Here is a 25198-nt window from a genome sequence, read left to right as displayed (position 1 = left end):
ACATATTATAATTTTTTCCAAGTAATAATTTATATTTACATATTTTGACATTTTAAGATTAAGAAGTATTTATGTACTCAAATTTATGGATTTTTTATATTTTTTTCTATTCCTCTTGTGCTTAGAAAAACCTAAGCACAAGTCAATAAAATATTATATTCTTCTAGTTATTTGTAACCCCCCCCCCCCATAAACTCTTTAATCTGTGTGTGATTTATTTTGGTGAGATGGGCTTTAATTCAAGCCTTTTCAAGTGACTTATTTTCCTAACACTATTTGTTAATAAAAGATGCATTCTTTTCCCCGTAGCTTCGTGGATACTTTTTCATCTGTCAAATTTTTACACAAACACACATATACACAGAAATCTGTTTAATCCGTTTAAAAGATTCTGTTTTTAACGTTGTGTAGGAGTGTCAGTTCCGGTACTTTGGGTCCCAGCTGTTAACAAATTACAATAATTTCTGGTACTGTCTTGACGAACCACCATGCAGAGGCATTTAGGACCCAGGGGAAAGCCAGGCTCAGTATAGAAGGACAGAGTCTCGGGCGCACACGCCTCCTACCAAAAATCACAGCCCCGTGGAGCCCAGGCTCTCATTCACAGCTTTCTAGAGAAATCTGAGCTCGAACCTGCCAGAATAGGGGATCTCACCCACCCCGTTCAGCCGCGCGAGGACACCTGCAGAAACACATTCCCAAAGCAAGGCTGGGCGGCTTGTGTGAAGGTATTTGTTGCCTTTTTTCTCCCTTCTGTATTTTGCGCGCCTCCCTGCCTTTCCCCGGGTCTTGCGATGCCATGGCTGCGGCGTTTCAGCACTTTGGTGCGTGGACAGCTCCCATCTGCAATCTCTCTGCGCTCCATCCCTTCCTGCACCCCACTCTCCACCGCCTCCGTGGTCCATCCTCCTCCTCCTTCTCCGGCGCCCGCTCAGCCTGCGCCCCCTTACACCATCGGCACCCCCATCTCCACCATCGCCGCCGTCATCATCTCCACCATCACCGGCGCGGTAACTACAGTCAACACAACTGTGTCTTCCCACTTAGACAAAGCCCCAGGTCCGCAGGGCAGTGGAAAGGAGCTCAAGTTTACAGGCAGAGGAGGGAAAGTTCAGGGGAATGACACCCCTGAAAACAAAGAGAGACGTCTGCTTGAGAGAAAGGGAAAGTGAAGACAGGAAGGAGAGACCCCGGCACACGGGGACAGATGGGGTACTTGCCAGACACCAGCAGTTAGCCAGCTGCCTTTCTACAGACTAGGGACTGTTTAGTTCAGAAAATTAACATGGCCTGAGGCGTAGTGTGATTTCCAGAAAGACGGAGATGGGAGCTCAACCCAGGTTTCTGGTTTTTCCAATGGAGAATCACCAGGAAGCGGGTGGGGGTGACTGATGACTCATATTCACCCACATGTCCGTTTTCCTTCCTAAGCATTTACTGTAGAAACTCTGGGATTAAGTTTTTTTTCTTTTTTTTTTTTTAAACTGAAACGTTTTGTAAAAATGGGAACTCCAAAGATTAACTTCGTGGTCAGAATGAAAATTAAAATGATGGTAATGATAACCTAACAAATGGGGCTCTCATGGGAAAATTCTATTTGTTCAAATGTCTTTTTCTGCCTTTTTATTGCATTCGAATTTTCTAATCTTGGACCTATCTTGGAACCAGAAAGGATAGATCTTTTGCCCAAATGGCCAAAGTAGTAATGATATTCAGAACAGATGGCCTGGCTTTGTTCATCAGGAGTCAAGGACTGGCTCAGATTTGAAAGGCGAGATTTTTGTGTGCTTTCTCAGTAATCAGGCGATAACACCATTTTCCTATAATAGTAAAGGGTAATAGAGTGCAAAAATTGAAAAGGCATTTTATGTAAGTATGGCTTCCCAGGCTCTGCTTTTAGAGTGCTATCATTTTCTAGCTCAGCTGAAGGGAAGTTGGAACCTTTTTCAAATATCTGATTAATTTGGACTTGATAGTCCAAAGACAAGTCATGGTACCTATTTGATTTAACCAGGGTTGTCTGGTTTATAGGTGCCAACAAATAACAGAAAATAAGTGCCTGAAACTGTCATTAAAAAAAATAAATGTTTTGGTGCATGCTCATCTAATTGATTTTTGCTGTACAACAAAGTGTTGGGTTGCTTTTTTACCCCCAGCAAGTTATTTTTCATAAAATCAGCATCTTAATTAAAATGAGATTTATTTAAATGGAAGTCATGTCAGGTCACATGTAAAAGAGTTCAAACCAGAGCACAGGAAAGCTTTATTTAAAAATGCTTTAGTACATTAATTCTGCCTTTTAAAAAAAGAAACAGTGAAGCAAGTTTCACCTAAACCAGCTGCTCATCACTAAAGACACTGCCAAAAATAAAGAGTCACAAGCAGGTATTTTCTGGAAGAAGTTTTGGGAAGAATTCACATCTAATACTCTTTCTGAATGGGGAATAGTAGCATCATGTCAAAAGTTACTGCTACTGATTATATGAACCTAAGCCTAATTTCATCTGCCCCTAAATTAAAGAAATATATTTAGTGAAATGGATTTTAGAGTAAAGGAAAAGTTGGTCATCTATATATTGTCCTTAGATTGGTAATATCCACAGTAAACAAGAACTCTCAAGTCCCTGAGCAAGGAGATTCTTTAAACTCCCTTATCTGTCTGCAAAGAATGATTCAGCCCCCATGATTTTAAAAAAGTATACATATTACCAATTCTAGCTGCTTTGCACCAGAAACTCAGGCCAAGAATCCAATGCCTCCAATGTTTCTGCCTTCCTGTGCTTAATACAATTTCCTGAGGCTGGGGACATTTCAAAACAATGCTGCTTGGGTGAGATTTACATGCATCTGTCTCAGAAGCAATGCCTGTCCCTGACTGAAATATGCTGAACTTATTAATTTTTATAGAATGCCACTATCTTGGTTTTCTCTTATTTTTTCTATTATGGGCTATTTTTCATATTTTCAATAACAGAGCTTTCTCATTTTAAAAATGAATTTAAAGGTGAACAGAAAGCATTTTCATCAGAGTGTCATCATACAATTTGGCAGACATGCTCATACAAGGATGTAAAATTTTAGATTCAGAGTACAAAGCTGGAGGGTCCTTCATTTCCCAAAAGGTGAAATTATGAACTCTTACAACTGTCTGCTCACCTCTTCAGTCTTTACAAAGAGAGGAACCTCCTTATCTCTGAAAGTCTGTTCCTGACTTTATACACTTCCTTGTAGCACGGCCATCCTTAGTAAATGGATTCTCTGGGCTTTTTTTTTTTTTTTGTGACATGGTGACTTGGACAGAGGAAGTAACACAGAAGAGTGGGTATACAAAGTATTGAACTTGACTACATGCAGTCAATCCAGAAATACCTTCAACATTGCCAAGTGAGATCTTGTTTTTCCCCCTTTCACATCCTTCTCCCAAATATGGATTGTTTTGATCATTGTTCATTTTTACACAGATACCACTGAAATAGTTGTTTTGGGAGAAGGTCCACAGAGTGAATTACTACAAATCTGTAACATTTAATGTCAGCCCCAAGTTTTATATCTGTCTAAAGAAAATTAAGCTTAATTCCAATCCAAACTTTTCTTAGTTTAAAGGAAGTTTATGTTCTTTTCCTTAGTTCTTCATGGATGTAGAAATCAACTGATCAGACACTCCCTGCCCCACTAAAAGGCTTCTCTTAGGTAACAGGTTCATTGTCCTCTAGTTCTGCCACCTCCCACAACCCTTTATTCTCTCTCTTCTGGCCAGGTTACCAATCCTCTTTCTTTTTATGGATCCATTCCATGACAGGGAATGTCAGAGAAAAGTGTCCCAGTGGTAGACTAATTTCCTGTGAGCTTTTCTTCTTAATTTTTGAGCTAGCCAGAATTTTCTGAGATGTGTTTCAGATGATTTTCTCTGTATCCTGGACCCTTGTAGCAAACCTTCATTGCCTATAACTTTTCCATCTCTGCTCCTTAAAATAACATCACCTCGATTTAGCTTCTATTATTGCTCAAATATCTTATGTAAAGTCCTATACCTTTATGTGTGTCAAGTACATAGCTTATTCATTGTTCTTTATGTTATAGTTTTGGAGGAAGTAAGAGGGAAGTTGTGCACCTAGGAATAGAAGTTGGGGTGTTCAAATCATAGGTTTTATAAATAAAAGGCTTCTTGATGCATGGCTAAAGTAAAATAAATAAATAAATAAATGTTTGATTTTTCTATCTTTCATTTTTCTTTTCTCCTTTCCCTCTCTTTCTATCTTTTCTTCTTCCTTCCCTTCCTTTTTTGGTTGATATATAGATAATGCAAAGGTGTGAGAGTAATTAATAGGGTGATATAATAAGCTATCGTGAATGCTATTTTTCCATGGGGAGTGAACACAATGAGAGAGCTTTTACTCTTATTTTGGATGGTGTAGCACTGCTGTACACAGTGTAAGCTTTTCTTCAAGGGCAGATAATCTACCTTTTCTACCACTTTGGGTCATGACTAATCCTGTAGACCAACACTTCTCAAATAGTAATGGCCATGAAACTTGCCTGGAGATTCGGTTTCCCATTCAGTAGGTCTCAGTGGGTCTTGATATTCTGCATTCCAAACAAACTCCTAGGTGCTACTATTGTTGCTGGTCCATGGACCACTTTAAAAAAATCTTAAATGGCACATAATATTTGCAGGTATCTATTGAATATAGTCAATATTTCAATACATACATACAGTGTGTAGGGACCAGATCAGATTCACTAGCATTTCTTTGTGTTGGGAAACTTTAAACTCCTCTTGTCTAGTTATTTGAGATATTATGATAAGTTATTGTAAACAACAGTGGCCCTACTGTAGTAAAGAGTGCTAGAGCTTATTCCTCATACTTAATTGTATTTTGGTATCTGAATTATAACTCTCCCTATTCCCACTGTCTCCTTTCCTTGTCAGCCTCTTGTGACCACTATTCTCTTCTCGGTGAGATCTACTTTATAGGCTTCTACATATGAGTGGGAACATATGGTATTTTTCTTTCTGTGCCTGGCTTACTATACTCAGTATAATTCATGGACTACCCTTTGAGAAGCAAGGACAAAGAACAGTTTTCTTCCCCCCCCCCACACCCCACAACAATCCCACCTTTAGGTCTGATTAGTAATTAATGGGACTCACTCAAGACAGAACACTCCAATATCTGCTGAAATAAGAGCTCAGAAATCATATGTCTGATTGAGTAGAAAGATATACAACAGCCCCCTTTTCTCCCACCTTACCATAAGCATCCTGCCTCATTTCACTTTCACCAGGCATTTTTCTTAATTTTATATCAGCTGCCGCCATTGTCTGCCTGACCACACCCAGAAGACAGTTCCAATTACATATTCGTGCTGGAAGACACTGAGTGGTAAGGATGGCAAGATCATTTAACAGCCACCTTTGGGAGTGCTGCCTTTCTTATATTCTCCAGATTCTTTTTTGAAAAAATATTTTAAAAAGAAGAAGATGATCTGCTATTAGAGGAATACCTTTTTCCTTCAATGACAAAAGAGCCAAGTGTCCCCCTCTTCTTCTCCCAGTGATACTCCTAAGATACACAAATGATTTGTTTTTAAAGCTTGGATATCAACTGGCAATGATGTCTTATGGGGATAACTTAATAGTATAGGAAAACATCGCAGTCTGATTTTCCATATCTCTATAAATTTCCCCTATACATAGTCTTTTTAAAAACTATATTGGGGTATAAAATGAATGGCACTTCAATGAAAAACTTTTCTACCTAACGCAGGAAGGCAGCAGAAGAATCTCAGTCTTTCCCTACACGTTGACTTTTCCCTCAACTCCTGACATTGTTTGACTCGAAGCAAACCAAAAGAATGAAATACTCATAGGTGGTTCTAGAACTCAGGATGCAATCTTCTGCCAAATAAGTCCACTCGATCTGATGCCGGTCTATTTTAATTCTGATCTGGCATCTATTTTGGGTAAGAAGTTCTCAGTGTCTCTCCTCTGATGGAACTCTTTTCAATTTACTTTTAACCTTTCTTAAGAACAGGAACAAATGGAAGCAGATGACTGTGTTCTTGGTTGCTATTTTAAAGGGAGCCAAGGGAGTCTACACAATGAATATTTATGTGGCAAGAGTAAGCCCTAAGCTAGGACTGAGCAAAAGGTGATGGAGTGTTGACCGGGAGCCAGGACTCCATTCTGATCACGCTACACTTTCAGATGATTAAAGGTCTCCCCTTCATCCTTCCAGACGGATCTCCCTGCCCCTAGTACAGATAGTTCAGACCTGCAAGTTGGCTAACATTTGATAGAAAGTCAATGCACTGGGGACCACTTTGTTACTCACAAGGCTTAAGTTTCTTTGCCTGTACTAATGCAGAAGTCCTACAAGCTTTAATAGTCCCTCTGAAAATTCAACATTTGCAGAAAGATTCTTTCTGGTCAGCACCAAAGAATGCATAGTTAACAACCCCTGAGATTTAAGAGTAGGCTCTGCTGGCAGTAAGGGGACATATTGTAATCAGGAAAGATTTCAAATACAGTTGTACTTAAAAAAAAAAAAAAAAATATNATATATATATATATATATATATATATATATATATATATCATTGTTCCTTGATATTTTCAATTTTGTTCTAGATGTACCAGCAGCATCTACTTTTATTTAATTTGGTATAAAAATTCCTTTTGGCATTCCTAAGTCAAACTACACATTTCATTTAAAAAGCTGAAGAGAGGCTTGAGAAAGGTAAATATCTCTAAGGGTTAACCTAATTCAACATATACTTAAAACTTGGAAATACAGGTTTCACACTTGCTAATGATGGAGGTCATTGATTAGACTTTCCTGGCAGAGTTTTATCACTGAGATTCATTTTTCACCCTTTTCTTGTAATAGAAGTCCACAGTACAATATGGGTACTGTTTCTCATTTTATGTTTGTCTTAATTTAGATTTGTGTACTTAAATTTTTTTTTATTACCAAGAACACCCAGAAGTCATACAAATTTGAAGTAATCTTCACTAGCTAATAAGGTCTTACCTTTCAAATAATATTTAGGCTTTATATATTTTATCTTCCTGATAATAACAGCATTATTCTCTCTTCTTCCCAAGTATGGGCAAGTTTACAACATCCCTTAGATAATCTTTCTTAGGATTGGCAGGGGTGGATGTGTACCTGCTGTGTGAGTAACAGTGAGGGGGCACTGGTACCCAGAGCCATGTAAGGAAAAGTATCTCCTTGGATAAGCAGGAAAGCCATGGATGAATCTTAGGTCAGGTAGGTTAGGTGAAAATCTTTGTTCTTCCACCTATATTTTATCTAAATCTCAGTTTTATCTTTTAATTTAGTAAGTAATAACTTAGCTTTAAAGATTGTTATGGAAATTATATTCTATAACATCAAAGCCCTTGACAGTGACAAGTACTCAACAAATATTTGTTTTTCAAATCTAATACTAGCTTGTTATCTGACTTTAAGCTAGTTTCTTAGTTGTTATATGCTTCAATATCTTTTATTTGTTCAGAGACAACATAATTATGATATTAACAAAATTATTATGGTTAATGCAAAATGAATCTTTTCACTTGACAGGCCCCTTTGGCCTGTGCTGTTTCACATGACTTTAACATATCTGAAGGAATTTTCTTTGTTTTATCTTTTGGAGGATCATCATAACAAAGGAAAGAGATAATTGATATAAAATGCTTTGAAATGATACATACACATGTATATATTTTTAGAAAAGGCACTATTACCTATATTCTGATTTTTTTCCTGATACTCAATGTGTGTTTCTGAAGATAATAACCAAATAAATGAAAATAATAGGTAACAAAATAATGAAACAGATTTCATCTGAATTTCTATACTTACTGAAAGGATTTTTATACATAAACTCCTTGATATGTAAAGAATATCATATATTTTTAATGTGCATTTCCTTAAGGCTGAATTCAATACATTTTTTTCTAATGGAAACCTGAGATGAAATATAAATGTAGAATCCCATGATATTAAGTATGACATGGAGACTCTTTTTGTCTTTCCCCTTTATGCAAAAATACAGGGACCTAAATTTCTAGTTCATTAGAAAAGATGTGGATTAGAATTGAAGGTATTCTCTACCTTGGCCTCCCCAGAGGGGCCTCCTGATTTCCTTATTTGTCTTTAAATACAGAAGCATTTGAGACCACACCAGCAATGGGAAGAGATGGTTTCTGCATCTGCCTGAAGTGCCCTTTTGGGTTATGAAGCACATTTTACTGGTGATGTCATGCCTGGCACTCTGCTAGGCATGGCAAAGTATCAGTTTTTCAAATAGAGTGTCAGGGACTTTGCAGGAGCAAAACACATGAAGAAAGAGCAAAAATTAGTGATAGCTGAGAAAGCCTAGAGAACTAGATTTTAAATAGCTCCAGTTATCTTCCACTGAAAAAAAGAAGATGAGAAGGTAACTCAACATGTGTAAGATATAATACTAGCTACCTAAGAAAATTTGTTCATTCATTAGCATATGTAAGTTCCCATAATAGTAAATCTGTAAGAAATTTAAGGGTAGGGGAGCAAGTACTTAGAGGAAGGTGACTTGCTGAAGGTGTTAGGTAGCAAATATTAAAACCTCTCTGCTACACCAAAGAGGCAGAACAGCAAACTATTTAAAAGCATAGTTCAGAGAAAGATTGCTTGGGCTTGAATTCAGTTTCTGCCTCTTAGGACTGTGTCGTCTTGGGCAAGTCATTTAACCCCTCTGTGCCTCTGTTCTCATTCATTTCATACAGTTGTTCTGAGGATTAAATTCTGTGGTACATAAAAAGAAAAAAATCTTTCTTGGGATAATAAAAAGTTATGATAAATAATATAGTTATATTATTATTAATACCATTAGAACAGAAAACCACTCCTATTTTTTATATGATATCAAGTTCAATGTTTCTACAATGCTAATCCAGAAAAGAGGAGAGAGAACAAAAGATTATAGTCAATTGAAAATGCTATATCTTGATGAATATTCTTCGTATAACTTTTCTGTTGCTTTAACTATCATCAATTAAAGTTAAGTAGAAGTCTATGCTCCTGATATAAAGAATTTGCCTTTAATGGAAAATATCTATTTCATTCTAAGTATGAAACCCATTGACCCTGGTTTGAGTATTCTCCCCAGAAGCTCCACTCTATGCTGAGCACAGAATAAAGACGTAGATTGGAGTAAATTTATTTCAGATATTATAGATTGGAGGCATAGCAATGTGTGAAAACAGACCATGAAAAATGCAACCTCAACTTTCCCCTTGAACCCACGGTAATTTATCTCAGAAACATTGTCAAGTTCCCTGAACTGTAAGGTAAGTAACTTGCTTCAAGCTGCTTTAAATCTTCTGTTGGGAATGATCTGTTGCTGTGCCTTGTACTCTTGGTACTGTGCTTCACAGCTTGGAATTTTGAACATTTCCCAGCATGCTTCAGGGAGACCAGGATCTGAAATCCAGGGTGCCTAGGTGAAATTCCTCCCTCATAGATGAAGTAAGACATTAAAAGTAGGGTAGAATGCCTCCTTTTAGGAAAATCAGCCTTAGAGGTATCCAAATAGAGGGGGAAACCCACTTATTCACTCATATAAACAGCATTTTGAGTGCTTTCTTTATTCATGTATGCTATGTATTATCATTGGGTACCACTTTATAGCATGCCCTGTTCTAGGCACTGAAGATACAGCAGAGAACACAGTGAAATAGTTCTGCTCAGGAGCTGACCCCCTTTATGTTGCACACTGTGCTGAGTATACCCAGATAAATGACACCCAGCCCTTCCCCATAAGGTGTTCTGAATAAAGAGGAAAGAGAAATAAAAATGGCAAGAACACTTGGTGTGATTGGGGGTGTGGGGATACTGTGATCTCTGAAGGTCAGAGAGGGTTTCCAGAAAATGTCTTCCAGGTTGAGTCCTGAACTGCAAATGGGGGTTAAGCCAGTGGTCTTTCCAGGTAGAGAAGACAGCTTTTATATTTTATCCTAGGACAATTGGAAGCAAGTGATGGATATTAACCAAACAATGACATGAACATTTTTCTATTGCAATATAGAGAATGAATGGGGATACAGAGCATGGACTGGCAGCAGAAGCCCCTATAGGGAAACCATTGCAGGAATAAACAGATGAGTGGTGAGGTGGTCTCAATAAAGACAATGATCATGGGACTGGAAAGAATTGGGCAGATTTGAGAAGTGATTGCCTGGTAGTGGGTGGTGAAGGAGAGGGTGGAATAATAGTTGACTCTCAGGTTTCTAGCGTGGGAAACTGCATGGAAGATGATGTCATTAAGAGACGGAGGTGGAGAAGCAAATTCAGGATGAGGAACCATATTAGCTCAGGTTTGAACATATTAGATTTGTAGTGTCTGGGAGACATCTAAGTGGAGACATTCAGTAGGCAATTGAATGATCCGGAATGAGCTATGGGCTGAAGGTATTTGCATAGAGATGGTCAAATCACGGAGCAGGGGAAGGATCCTGGAAAGCACTGGCACTGAAGAGAGAAGACTGAGCAGGAAGGATAGAAAGCCAGGAGAAAAATCAGGTGTGTATGGATTCACAGAAAAGAAAGGGAGAGAACAGTCTGAGAAGGATAAGGTAGTCAAGGTCAAATACTGATAGAGGTCACCCTCATTGGGGACAGAATTTGTCCATTGCATATAGCAACAAAATTTCATTCACAAGTAGGGTGACCATCTGTCAGGATTTGCTTTGAAGTGTCCCAGTTTATGCTTGTTGTTCCAGTATCATTATTATTAGCACCCTTTAGTGCTTATATTTGGATAATAAATCATACTGTTGTCATTGGTTGGTGAGAGCAGTTTCAGCAGCATGTCAAAGATAGATAGCAGTAGGTGTGGGGATGAATTGGAGGAGGAAGACATCAAATGAGGCAGCTTTATGAAGGGATATGCTGAGACTATTGGAGAAGGAATTTTCACATCAGATTGCATTGAACTTGAAGTTTCCTCCAATCTTGTGAATAGTTCATAGCACTATTTTCCTTTTCCGTTATCAGTCCTTAAAATCAGTGAGCATCAGGACTCTGTTTTTCTTGATTCACATACCACACAGCTAGATGTTACTATGTCACAAAGCAAATATTTGATAAATTCATTTCTATTTTTATATTATCTTGAAAATGAATAGCAGCTACATGAAGTGTCCTTCCTCTCCTCCATATCCTAAAACAGAAATGTCTAGTTTGGAACTAAGCAGGAGACTCATTTTGTCTTTTTTTTTGTGTGTGTGATGTTGGGGGTTGAATCCAGGGCCTCCCACGTGCTGGGCATGGATTATATCACTGAGCTATATCCCTGGCTCTCATTTTGTCTTTTGAATTATTTTGTATGATGAAGCATTTTCAATAATCATTAGGCTGGAAGTAAATATTTTGTCTCTTACTATAGATATTGTTGACCTAGGAAATCTAGAAATAAATACATGCCTCCCAGTTTATTTATACCTAGTATGTCTTTGATTTTTGGAACTTGTAGTATAGAACAAACAGATGTCTATGAGAGTTTAAGCATTTATACTTAAAATGAAAAAGATGCGAATAATATTGAAAACGTTCAATGATTATCGTACATAAAATGGTATCTCAGGGAAATAGAAAAGTCATGTAAAATGCAATTATTTTTGAACTTGTGTGGCTATTGAGTTAGGTGGAGAGCCAATCAAGAGTTTTAATTCCCTTTGCCCTCGTTCCAGAAGGGTGGCAAATACAAATAATAAGCCCTGGGTAAATGTCCATAAGTGAACCTTTTTTCTCAGTGCTTATTTAATTTGATTATTGAAGGTCAAGCTCCCAGCCCTAAGCCTGCCCCACCTCCTCAACTGTTGGGAGACTCCTTTGAGTAATTAAGCACCTGTGAGGCTTAGGTTAGGGTGACCTTTAATAGTCCCTTTTTATTATTAAGATGCAATGGCTGTCTTTTAAAAGGCAGGGGAGGGGATATTTCAGTGAGAGAGGCTTCTGTTTGAGAAAAGAGGCTAATGGAAAATAATAAATTGCACAACACTCATAATTTGTCTGCCACATCTAGCCTATGAATAGCCTCATAAAGCATGCTGTGACAGAGAGGGATCTTTCTCTCCCTTTATTGTTTCTCAGAGTCATTAATAAAAGAGCCCATTATTGATAATCTGACCACACACTATTATGTTAACTAGTCAATGTAACTAAAAAAATTCTCAAACATATTTCAAATATTTGAATATCAAGCATTCCAGTTATCAATATTGAGGCCCAGTCCCCCATGTAAAGGATTATCTACCATTTGTTCTTTGGAGGCCTACTAATCAGACACACAAGAGCATACACTGCTTCTCTATCTAGGTTCTGATTAATTTGCCATACTTTCTTTGTATCATCTCTATTTTGTTTCTCTTGTGTGCATTTGTTTTTCAGTAAGCAATGGCTTCGGTTTTGCTTCTCTTTGGGATGGTCACCACATCATAGGGCCTGAATGTCCGACGACTTTCTGGGAGCAGAAAGAAGATCCTGTAATTGTCTGTTTCAGTGGCAGTCTGGTGGTAAGAAGATTATTGAATGAGCCACGGTGACAGCACATCATCAGGTGAATGGGACCAGTCTCTCTTCTTCCAAAATATCAGAAATTAAGCACTTGGAAAGGAGATTTGAACAAGATGACCCATTTGCAGGCTGGACTCAGTCCAGAGACTATAGAGAAAGCACGCTTGGAACTGAATGAAAACCCAGATGTTTTACACCAGGATATTCAGCAAGTCAGGGACATGATCATCACTAGGCCTGACATTGGATTTTTACGTACAGATGACGCCTTCATCCTGAGATTTCTCCGAGCCAGGAAGTTTCACCAAGCCGATGCCTTTAGACTCCTGGCCCAGTACTTCCAGTACCGCCAACTAAACCTGGACATGTTCAAAAACTTCAAGGCAGATGATCCTGGCATTAAGAGGGCCCTGATTGATGGATTCCCTGGAGTGTTGGAAAACCGCGACCACTACGGGAGGAAGATTCTTCTGCTGTTTGCTGCCAATTGGGATCAGAGTAGGTAAATGTAGATAGTGTCTTTACTTAGTTTTTCTTTTCCATGGCATTTTCACTGCATGTATGGGGTTATATGGCTTTATAAGTAAAGGGCTTTAATTTTAAAAAATATATTCCACACACCCACATAGAAAGTTTTAAGGCCACAGGTATGCTGTCATCAAAAGGCAAGTCCAGATTTCCAGTGGTGTTTTGGAACAATAGAATCATAGCATTGGACTTGTAAGAGACTTATAAGTCATTATAATTCTTATTAAAGTGGGTCATTTATTTTAATAAAACTGAAAGTGATCTTCTGAAAGACCTATATATTATCTTTAGTGTTTTTTTTTCTGTAACAGAAATGTAACAAAAAATGGATTCAGTGGGTGACCTTAAGTCAAGTGTTTTTAATACCTAAAATAATGATTCTTGGATCCTTTCCATGACTTTGATATTCTCTATTTGTCCCGAGTGCTTGATCTTTGTATCCAAATACACTAGATATTTCTCTCTGAAAGTCCTATAAAGAACTCCAAACTCTTCATGCCCCAGACTGAAAGCACTATCGTCTTCTCCTCTATACCTGTTCTTCCAGTCTCTCAAGCCAGAAATTCTTGATTGACCTTTGTTCCCAAGTTCTACCCCTTGCTTTGAAAAAATCTCTCAAGTCTCTTTACTTCTCTTTGATCCCATCACTATAGCCTTAGTTTAGCATCTCATCATTTCTCACTTACATTACTGCAACACTCTGGTCTCTTCTGAGCATCCTGCCTCTGGTCTCTTCTGAGCCATTCTAGTTTGCACTGTAGCCAGGATAATCCTTCCAAAATTCTGTAATGTCACTGCCCTGATTAAAGTTCTTCAATGACCTTCAAAGCTTTCAAAGTAAATTAATTCCCTTTATAATCCACCTTCTACATTCTCTACTCTATGTTTACCCTCTGCCCTTCTGTTCTGTGGTCCAAATGGTTGGAAGTATAAACTTTGCCCTGACCAGTTGTGATTTTTGACATATCTCTAATCCTTTGGATTTGCTCCACCACACACCTAAAGGAGAGACCTATCATCCCCATCCCAACTCCACCCTCCTGGACTCACTCTGCCTAATAATTCATACCTATCCTTATATCTTCAGGCAAATAGTTTTCATTTACTCCACCTCAACCCTATTTTAGTCAGATGATTAACCTCTGCTCATATTTCTATTAAAGCATTCATAATAGGAGCATAAGAATCACATCACTGTTGTCACAGATAATTTTGAACACTTACCACATATTCTGCTAAGCAAATGCTTATATTGCAATATATTGCTCATACTGCAAATGTTTAGAATGCAAATATATGTTTATCTATCTATCTATCTATCTATATGTATATGCATATATAAAACTTAATACACCCAAGACTTAACATAAAAGGTAGTATTACTCTTCTTCAATTCTATATTTGATGATAATTTAATGTCATGTAGTTAGTGAAACATGGGGTGGGATTGAGCCCCAATGGTCTGACTCAAGAGCCAGTTACCTTAACCTGCCTTATTGTAAATGAGTTTACCTTGTTCATTCTTACCCTTTCTTCCCAAGGCTGCAAGTTCTTAAGGGCAGGAGACTATGTGTTTGCATGTTTACTTGGCTAGCATATGGCACAATATTCAATTAATGTTGAATGAGAAAAAAAAAATGAATGAATCCATCTCCAAAATATCAACTGTGGCTTGAACTTTCACAGGAATATCTTCATTGAAATTTTTATGTTTTGGGGGAAGACACAGGTTTAACTTTAAAAATATATCAAAACACCTTTTAATACCATTAAAAGGAATTTCTAGGGTACTTCTTCACTGCCCCACATTACTTCCTCCTCCTCTTAAAATTAACAGTAGTGTAGGGTTGGGGTAGCACCCACTATCCCTGGAAAGGCATTTGAATGATTTAATACTGTCTAGAGTTTGGTCAGGTCTGTACTTGGGCCAATAATGATAATATAGAATAATGTCATATTATAATATGTTGTATCATAGCTAACATAATTAATGATGTGTGTTTCATTACTTTGTTCCAATGATGAGAAAGATTTCTGGGTTCTTATATTCATCCATCTGTATCATTCAATCAAGAAACATTTGAGGAACACAGAATTTGTGCTAGGGCTTGTATAATGCAAATGACAAGAAGACTTGGTCACTGTTGGTGAAAATCCCATGGGGTAGCTCACTGTCCAGCAATGGTACAAACATAAGAACATCTAGCCCCTGTCTACCACAGGACAGCTCCTTCTGAGAAACAAAAACCACCAACATAGGACATCAGTGTTAAACTAGAGGGAGCGGTTGTCCTCCTAGAATGGCACATTAACATTTGGGATTTTGAAACAGGAACGTTGTGATGATTCTGGAGAATAATCCATGCTGACATCATTTGTGCTAAGTGTTGTTAGTGTTCTAGAACTTCCATCTGCTAAGACAGACGATACAGAGAACACCAGTCAGTCGTGGTGCTGTACATATGAAGAAATGAATTATAGTAAGATATTTTATTTTGTATTAGAATTTGTTGTGTATATATCCCAAAATGTGTTGTAAAGAAGTGAGAAGTAACACATCTCTGAGGAAATAATCCAAATGTTTATGATTATGATAACCTTGAACGAGTCACTTCTCTGTTCCTTGATTTCCTCATGTGTAAAATAAGAAGCTTGAACTATATAATCCCTGAGAAACCTCTAGCTCTAATGACTCATGAATGTGAAGCTCATTCAGCTTCATCCGATAGAGGAGAAGGGATTTTAAAAAATCACTTTATAGGCTCTTAATTCACTAGACTTTTTAAAGTAACATTTCTGTTACCCTCTCCCTCCCCCATCTCTCCCTCTCATGTTTTCCTTTCTGCCAACCCACACATAAAAGTATTTGTTGTAAACCATTTGCTTTTAACAAGGTAGTAATGATAAGGCTATTCCATTGATAGTCAAAAAACATTGGATGCAAGCAAACTTTATTTTGATATGGATATTATCATGTCACTTACTTATCATCTGACCTTGGACAGGCAACCTCTCTGAGACTTGGTTTTCTTTCCTGTAAAGTAGGGATGATAATGATATCTATGTGTGGTTGGGAAAATTGAATGAAATAATGCATTACAATCTATATTTTGGCACACAGTAAGTACTCAATAAGCATTAGCTTCTAGAATGATTACTAATATTTAAAAATATCCCACTACCAAAGTAGTAGAGTACAGATGGCAAATAAATTAGAACCCAAGGCAAGAGTACAATGCTGGAAATTGGAGTAGGGTGGAGCGCTGTGTGCCCACACGCGCATCCTGAGCACCTGCTCTCTCCCAAATGAGTTTCCTGTCACACAGACCCAGTCCAAATGCAGCTCAAAGGCTTGGAGGAGTTAGCACAGCTTTGCAAAGTGCCTGCATCACCATTATTGGGGGCCTCAGATAAGCAGGAACAAAATGCCTCATGTGAAAGGTTTACTGAGATTAAAATGATGATTAATATGATTAATTTGACATTAATCTCCTTCATCTAGACCTGGACACATGAACAAAGTGCAGAACTGTGAGGGATGGGAAGCTCTGTTCTCTAAAGCCATCTTTAGGGCTCTGGCTATTGAGGTTAGCTGTGACAACTGAGGCACAGATTGCCCTTGGGCTACCTGAGTACAACTGGCCTTGTCCTAAAATTGAGCCTCAGCAGAAAACTGTCTGGATTCTGTATTTTCTGAGGAGATGAACTGAAAAGCATCAGATGAAATGAGAACCATATATTCATTCATAAAAGGAATGTGGCCCTCTGAGAGTCGGCAATTTACTTTCTAGCTCACCAGCGTGGCATGGAGTGAGGACCAAAGTGGACACTATTGCTCAATGAGTCCTCTGATCTTTCTCACCTAAACTCATATCAGCACTGGCAAGAATTCATAATTTGCCCCTGTAAGATCCAATCAAGAATAAATCAATTTTTTGCTTCTTTCTGAGCTATAGATGTGCCCCTGATCATATGGCCTGGTTTGCCACAAATGCCCTGGTACTTCAGAAGGAAATATGATCATAGGTCTATTTTTTTCTGGATTTCATTTAGTCAAAAAAGAGTTATACTTGGTCAAGGTTTTTTCTTTTTTAAACATTTTAGAATCTCAATTTATCAAACGGAAGTGGGTAAGATATCAAGCTTACTGGGCTATTGCAAGGATTAATTCCAATTGCCCTACTTGGTAGTGTCCAAGAAGCAGAATAAAGTGTGATTAAGTGCACAAACTCTGAAGCCAGATGGCCATTTTTAAATCCCAGCTGCCTCCTACCAGTCACATGCCAGAGTATGTTGCTCAAATCCTCATTACCCTCAGTTTCTCACCTACAAAGTGGGGGTGACTATGATCCTAGATTAACACTACTTGATGCTCAATAAATGGTAATTGTTTCTTAAAAATAATAAATAAAACCAGGCAAATACCTAGGATACTGGGTCATAAGATATACTTCCTAAATTTGATGGCATTACCAAATTTCTTCCACATTTAAAAAATACCACTGAGACCTCAAGCTACCTTGCTGCAGAGTCTTATTTGTAGTTCAGTTGTGGCTGGGAGGCCACCTAGTGTTAGTACCCCCAACTATTGTTCATTTTATCCTCAGGTTATAAGAAAAGCATTTGGAGGGATCCAGATAATGAAAGTCCTATAATATACTATGATACTATCCATTAGTGCTATATGTAGACTAGCTGGGTGCCCAAGTACTTAGATAGAGAAAACACAATTAGAAATGCATTATAAGTTATAATACGTAGAGTTAACATTGCACATTCTTTTGTCAGGATATTATTTCTCATAATTAAATACTCGGAAATCAGCAAGCTGGTTGAAAACTAGTTTAAAAATTGGTTCAAGTTAAAAGAAGTAAAAATTTATTTTGGCATACGGTTTTGAGATTTAGTACATGATTGGCTGGCTCCATTGGTTTTAGGCCTATGGTGAGGCAGAACATCATGGTGGCAGGAGTGTGTAGAGAGCATGATAGAGGAAAGGACTGAGAACAAGACATAACTTTCAAGAACATGCCCCTAGTGACCTACTTCCTTCAAACAGGATTTGCTTCCTGAAGTTTCCATCAATCTACCTACAGTTCATTAAGTTATGAATCCATAATGGATTAACCCACTGATGAAGTCAAAGTCCTCATGATCCAATCGCCTCCCAAAGACCTCATTTCTGAACATTGCCATATTGGTGAGAAAACTTTCAACACATTTCAATATTAGGGACATTTCAGATCCAAACCATATTGATGAGGCACTTCAAGGAAGAGTTTAGTTAGGGTGTATTACTAAAGAGAAAAAGGAGGCTGATGCACACATTGATTACTACCTTCATGTCTATGGACTTAGTATAAGAAGGCAAAGGATCCATTTTGGATGGAAGATTAGGGAGTCTGAGCCAAGATTTCAGACCTAGGACTGGGGTAAAGCTGAGCAAGTAGGGAAAAATTTAAAGTCATCCCCAAACTCAGTAACTTATTCAAAATGCATAATATGTAAAAATTCCTAATAAATAAAATAACAAAAGAAAGTAGCATAAGTATTTACAATTCTTTCCCCTTTGCCTCAGGATCCAGTTTGGTTCAGGATAGCACTGCACAAACCAATCAGATTTTTCAAGAGAAGAGCCTTACATTGGTTCCTGTCAATTATATTGCAGGGCAGGCATATATAATAACCACCACACCAAGTCTTTTTGGCTCCCAAGCATTTCCATGTTTTTTTTAAAATTTAATGCTCAGAATGATTTGGGAGATTCAGTGTCACTGACTTACTGATGACAAAAGGGAGGGTAGGGAGTAGATGGTGCTTTACTAGTCAAGGAGCAATATGACTCATCAATGGAAAAACTTAGATTCAGGGCTTCTAATTCCAAGTTCATTTCAAAGACATCTGGAGGCAATTGCTCAGCCTCTGAGTGGTTAGATATTTCAAAATACTCATGGAGCTTCTGCAAGGCTGAAGATGGATTTCTTGGGTGGAGGAAGAGTACAATGAGGTACCCAGGAGAGGATCTGAGGTCTGGGTGGACTGAATCTTAAAAGGAGCATCATCAGTATGTAGAGCTATTGATTCCTAATGTGTATGACTATGTCCAGTGCTGTGGAATGTTTATCATCCTATCCTGGCATTGGGACAGCCAGAAAGACTTCTATATTTCCAAAGTGTCTGGGAGAGATGGAGTCTACTTTGAGATCCACCCTTGTGGGGGGGAGAGGGGAGGGGGGTTGTCTGGAAACATCCTTCTATTAGCATCAATAAAATTATTCTTCATTAGGTGCTTTTATGCCAATTTTCATATACAGTCATCCCTCTGTGAGGACTGGTTCCAAGACTCCCTGCAAATGCTAAAATCTACTGATGCGAATTCCTTACATAAAATGGCATATGTGCATTATCTCTTTTACTTTAAATCATTTAACTATTTCTTATAATACTTAATATAATGTAAGTGTAATGTAAATAGTCATTTAACATATAATAAAGTATAACGACAAGATAAAAAGTCTGTATATGTTCAGTACAGATGCATTTTTTCCAAATATTTTCAATCCTTGGTTGGTTGAATCTGTGGATGAAGAACTTGCAGATATGAAGGGCCACTATACATATTTTCTATTATAGTCCTGCAAGGATCTATGTTATGTAACTAGGTTCCCTGCAGCCCTGGTAAGAAGTCTAACAACTCCCTCACTTACCTTCTCTTTTCTTTCCTCATCAATATTTGGCATGGACACATGCCCAACAGAGATGGGACTATTCCCTGGTCTATTTGAATATAAAGAAATATGCTTTCCCACTAAATCCACCAATGATTTCATTCCTCCCCGAACTTTGAGTTCCAAAAGTCTCTGGCAATCAAAATATGAATCATTAGTGTGTTGCTAAGTAGCAAAGAAGCCCTGGGGTCCAAATTCAGGGTTTTCTTCACATACCCTATTCAACTGTCCCTCAGCCCAGAGGCACACAGTGACTAAGTGTAGACCATGAAGTTATTTTTTGTGCAACTTATAAGGCTGACAGTGGTGACTGCTTTACAAGTTTATGCACCAGAGGTTGAACTCATTTGGGAGGCTGAGTGGTGAGGACCCATCCAGTCTTCAAAAGAAAGAAAATGAAAAAGGGACTCATTGGTTCAGTCTGAGCAAATAGGAAATTGGGGTGCTGGCCTATAGACAAGACTTGCAGTTCTTTCGTGGGATAAAACTGGGTCTCATTTATTCCTTCACACACTCTATAGTAAACACCTGAATGGCTACAGTAGTCTGGTCTTGTGAGGTTCCTAAAGGCTCTAAGGTCTTATTCCTGTTGAGCTCAAGACCTAGAATGGCATCTCCCAGCATGCCCCACATCAGACCCTCCAGGCTTCTAATGATGGGAGGACAAATGTTATTAGGATGTTTGACCTTCTTTCCTTCACAATTGTGAAAGCAAGGACACTGTCATATTGACGTTATAATTTGGAAAGTCACCTGGATTCTTTGCACTTAAGAATGGGCATTTTTCCACTCACTGCTGTTTCTGGGAAGGTGTTCCCTCCTTCCTTGTCCTCTGATGCTTTGCAGCAATTTAGCTGATGGATTTGCTGGACATATAGCAGCTCCTTCAGACGTCACTGGTCATTGCTGACCTGTGACAACCTCTAAAGGGCTGAGGTGGCAAAACCCCCACAGCTCTGTGGGAGTGATGATTTGGCCGTGGGAGATGAGCTTCAAACAGCTCTCTCTTCTGATTAAAACCCTGAGGCAGTAGGTGGGATATAACTCTTCAAACTATAAATAAGCTAGCTGATTGAGGCTCTCTTTTAGCTTTTACAAGAGCATTAAGGAGCTTTTTACAAGTAGTAGGGGTTCTGTGCCCCATTCAGTTTGATTGTCCTCAGTAATAAGAACTTGTGGCATGAAAAGGAACAGATTTCTCAGTAACCATGTGTCCATGCCGAATATTGATGAGGAAAGAAAAGAGAAGGTAAGTGAGGGAGTTGTTAGACTTCTTACCAGGGCTGTAGGGAACCTTGCTCCTCAAATCCCAAAGCCTATTAAGAGAGATTCAGCAAAATGTTCTTCTATTAAAAACACTGCCAGAACCTCTCTGGTAGTGATCCGTTTTTCCAATTGTTATGAGTTTGGGAATGAGCAAAATGAGTTGGAAGGAAAAGGAAAATTATCACAATTACAAAACAAAACAACATTGAAAGCTTATTAAGTACTTACCATATGTTAGCCAGTAATGCTCTTAGGCAGGCACTAGAATATCCATATTTTCCACATGATGAAATTGAAATTCTGGAAGGTTAGGTAATCTTTCCAAGGTCACCCAGAAGATGAGTGGCTAATAGAGGCAAAAATCTCAGTCCTAACTTCTCAATCAAAATGCTATGATGCACAACCAACTCATACTGGAATTCATTTTCCAAATTTGGGGGCTTTTAATCAGACATTCAGGAGAGCTCTCAGTGAGAAATCAGTGAGCAAGCATCAGCAGACACTTGAGCTCTCAAAGGATTTGAAAACGACCTCATCACTCAAATGGAGAATCCTGTTGTCATGTTCCATGACTTCCAATGTCATGGAATCCTGGAAAACCAAAATTGAAATTCAGCTAGTCTCTGCTGTCATTATTTGACAACAGTAACAGTGACGACAACAACAAAAACAACTTTGATTTTTAAAATCCCAGCCTAGCAAGGGAAACGGGATACTGCTTGGAATGTGTTACCCAAAGCAACCCTAATCTAAGCCTACCTGTCATCTTTGTCTACCTGTTGCTTGCATGAAAATGAGTGTTCATCTACAGACTTTTACCTTGCAAATAGAACCCCGGCTGTGCAGCTTAGTAGTCTTATGACCATGGCAAGATAGTGACTCTGTACTGAGTTTCCTGGGTGCTTGGTGGGGCTCTGAGATTGAAATGAGGTAGTAGGCAGTAAAGGGCTTTGTTATCCAAAGGGTCATTTCCTTTCCTCCATAGTTCAGGTGCTTTTCCAACTTTGACCTAACCCAGACCCTAAAATGCCAAGGATATGAATTCCCAGTCAGTGGAAGGATCTTATAAAGGAGAATAAATCTGTTATATGCTTCTAAAATGATGATGATTGATGAAAGAATAAAGTTATAATGTGCTTAGATAGGGGCTTCCCCAAGCCGCTGGATGTGTATATGGCTTGTCATGTGTGATGGCCAAACAATTTTCTGGACGTTTCTTTTAAATCCCTTCTTCCTCCAATAAATTTCTTATTGACATCCCACTACTTACATGCTAATTCCGCTTTCTGCCCACTGTTCACAACCCCTTGCGAATGAACTCAGGCCCTTACGAGTATGCCTCTTATCCATCTCTCCTACAGATTGAGTGGGAGAGAGAGCCATGGGGTCTCTGCTAGAAGATAACAAGGCAATGTGTGACCCTGCCTGACTGGGTGGCTGTGGATGTCACATGGCTTTACAACACTGCTGCACAGGCTAGTGTCTTTGTATCTGAGAGGACCTTCAGGACCATAAGAAGAAGCTTTTATTGATAGTATTTCTTTCTAGGCCAGCTATTTCTCCCCAATTCTCATTATAAACCCAGGCATTTAAAAAACATTGCAGTCCTTACCTTGTAGATTAAAAAGAAGAAGAAAAATCCCCCTCTTATGGTCAGAAATTCTTCAAGAGACTAAGAATAACTTCTTTCTTCTCCAGGCAAGTCCTGGCGAAGGCAGCCAGAGCCAAACTTGCTCACAATTACTCCACTTAACACTGTACTGCAATCTGGGGGCATGGCCAGCATTTGCTCTTAAAAAGACCAGTGTCAGTAAAAGAGGGCCCACAAAAAGGGCACTTTTAATCAGGTTTTGCCTGCATGCTGCGTCACTGGGAGATTTCCTAATGGGCATAGCAGACTCCTGAATGGCTGCATTACAGGGTTTGTTTTTTTTTTTTCCTATATTAAAGCTCTTGAGGGCCATTAATTGCTCTCCCTAATTTACAGAAAACCCAGAAAGCATCTTCTGATCCCTTTAAAAGGAAGATGCTGTAGAGCTGAGAAGCAAGCCCCCTAGCACAGACTTCAATCCCCAGTCCCTAAGCCCTGAGTCTCATCTCTATAACCATCCACCCGCTCTCCTGCCCTTTAAATATGGTTCCCAGATAATCACTCCTGAACGGTGATATACAGAACTTTAAACAGCTGCTGGGAGTGATTAACTGCCTGTGCTTCGCTCAGGTGGTAAATCAAGCCCAGAAGCCATTTATTGTGACTGTACTATAAAGCAGTTGAAGTTATTGCTACTATACTGCAAAATGCAACATCAGACAAGAAAATAAAGAGAGGGTAAATTCTGCTGTGAAGCTTTTACCGTGATGTGTTTTGTTTTCCTTCGCACATTCTCATTCTGCTCCTCACTATTTTCCTCTTCTCTTGGCCTCTGTTTCTTCCCCGTCTCCATAACCCCCGCCCAATGTCTCTGCATCTAAGTTCAAATGTGGCACTTCCCCTGACATTCCTGATCACAGTGTTAATATTAATAATGCTCCTAGGCACGTAACATCTCTCTGTTTCCTGTTGTTTTATTTAATACTCACAACAATTTATGAAATAGATATTATCTTCATTTTAAATAGAGAGTATTTCATCTGGACCTGTCACAGGGCTGGTTAGTACTTTGATCCCCAGGATTTCTCTGTCTCCTTCTGATGGGGTCTGCTACTGGGGAACTTGTCACCTTTTTCTTTGATTGCTCAAAATTTGTGGCAGAATTCTTGCTTGGCAATCCTTAAGATTCCCTAATAAAGTTGGTCCAGTCTTTCACCATATATTTTGCCGAATGAAACCTTAATAATTTGGCATCATTTCCTTTATCTAAAGGACATCTTTCTTCCACTGGAGTCCACCGTCTGTCTCCCTCATCTGCCCCTGCACCCTCTTCATCTCAGCTCTTCCCCACCCTTGCTGTGTGGTTCCTCCTACCCTGGCTTCCTTCCTGTTATGAGGTTAGATTGTGTCCTATAGGAGACCAGGAAGAGGTATCTAAGCCAGCTGGGAAGCTGGGACTTCAGAGAGATCTTCCTGGAGGGGTCATCCAACTAGAAGGAGAAGGAAGGGTGAGGAAACTGAGACAAAAGTGCACAGGATGCCATGATCCTGGGGGACAGAGATGCCATGTTGAGAAAACCTCAGTTGGTTCCATTGACCATGGAAGATACAGGCTCACCTGGTGAGAGATGAGGCTGAGGAGGTTTACTGAGGCCACAAAGGAAGGAATTTGGGTTTTATGCTAAGGGACCATCAATCAAATCTTTCAAATCTCATATCCACACTAAATAGCTTTGCCATGGCCCAGGCTGCGTTGATCTCTCCTTTGTCCTTCTCTGAATGCCTGATACAGTAATCTTCTTTACAGCCTACTCTCTCACATGCCAGGGAAACTCCCAGAGGCAGGACTCTGTGTCTTTTCCTCCACCCTCTCTTTGGCTACAACGCAGAGCTCAGGGCTGGCTGACTCCTGGGGAAGAAGTGGAAAATGGAAAGCCGAAACGAGGGAAGTTCTTTCTAGACTCTTCTCAATAGCAGTATTCCCATCAAGTGACAGGTGTTGTGTGTTACTGAACTTGAGAATGAAAGAGGAAGAGACAAGGATGCTTCTGGCTACCCTTCACCCATGATCCTCTGCAGGACCAGGTGGTTGTAGAAGTGGCTTCAACAATAAGAGTGTGAAATGGGTTGATAGGATTGTGGAGAGGCTTATCCACTCTGTGACTCGGGCTCTGGGTACGAGTTTCCTCATCTAATAATAAGTTTGTGGAAGGAGATGACTTCAGTTGCCTTCCCTCAACCCTTAAATTCTGTGTGATTTCCTTTGGATCAGATGGAGTTAAGAAGAAGTTTCATGTAGGAATCTCCATGGTTAAGGATGCAGAGCTCCAGGAACAGAAGCCTATCTCCCTACCTTGTTCTTTGGGAGTGGCTTCTTATTTCTACTCAAAGCCCCATCGCTCTGACAGGTTTGTGTAGATTCTGGTGATAGCACCTCTCCTCATGCTGATTAGCATATCATACCACTAGAGGTAGAGTGTTGCAGCCTGATACTTGACCTGTGGCATCTCTCCAAATAA

The 25198-nt window shown here is 39.1% G+C and overlaps 1 protein-coding gene across 2 annotated transcripts in view; it reads left to right on the top strand.

Annotated features, from left to right (window-relative positions):
- Window positions 1–546: 546 nt before the first annotated feature.
- The window catches only part of Clvs1 (clavesin 1), a 196251-nt gene continuing 171599 nt past the window's right edge, over window positions 547–25198 (top strand). Inside the window, exons 1-2 of one of the 2 annotated variants that reach the window (XM_015485753.2) lie at window positions 547–728; window positions 12441–13068. In XM_015485753.2, coding sequence (XP_015341239.1) covers window positions 12614–13068 — 455 coding nt within the window. In that variant the 5' untranslated portion in view covers window positions 547–728; window positions 12441–12613. Of the gene's footprint in view, window positions 729–10145; window positions 10572–12440; window positions 13069–25198 lie in introns of those variants that run through there. The other variant, XM_048783022.1, reaches the window with a different exon arrangement.

Source organism: Marmota marmota, unplaced genomic scaffold, assembly GCF_001458135.2.
Source record: "Marmota marmota marmota unplaced genomic scaffold, marMar, whole genome shotgun sequence".
Lineage (NCBI taxonomy): Eukaryota > Metazoa > Chordata > Mammalia > Rodentia > Sciuridae > Marmota > Marmota marmota.
The sequence above is the reverse complement of the archived record's forward strand: the minus strand, read 5'-3'. Positions and strand labels throughout refer to the sequence as shown.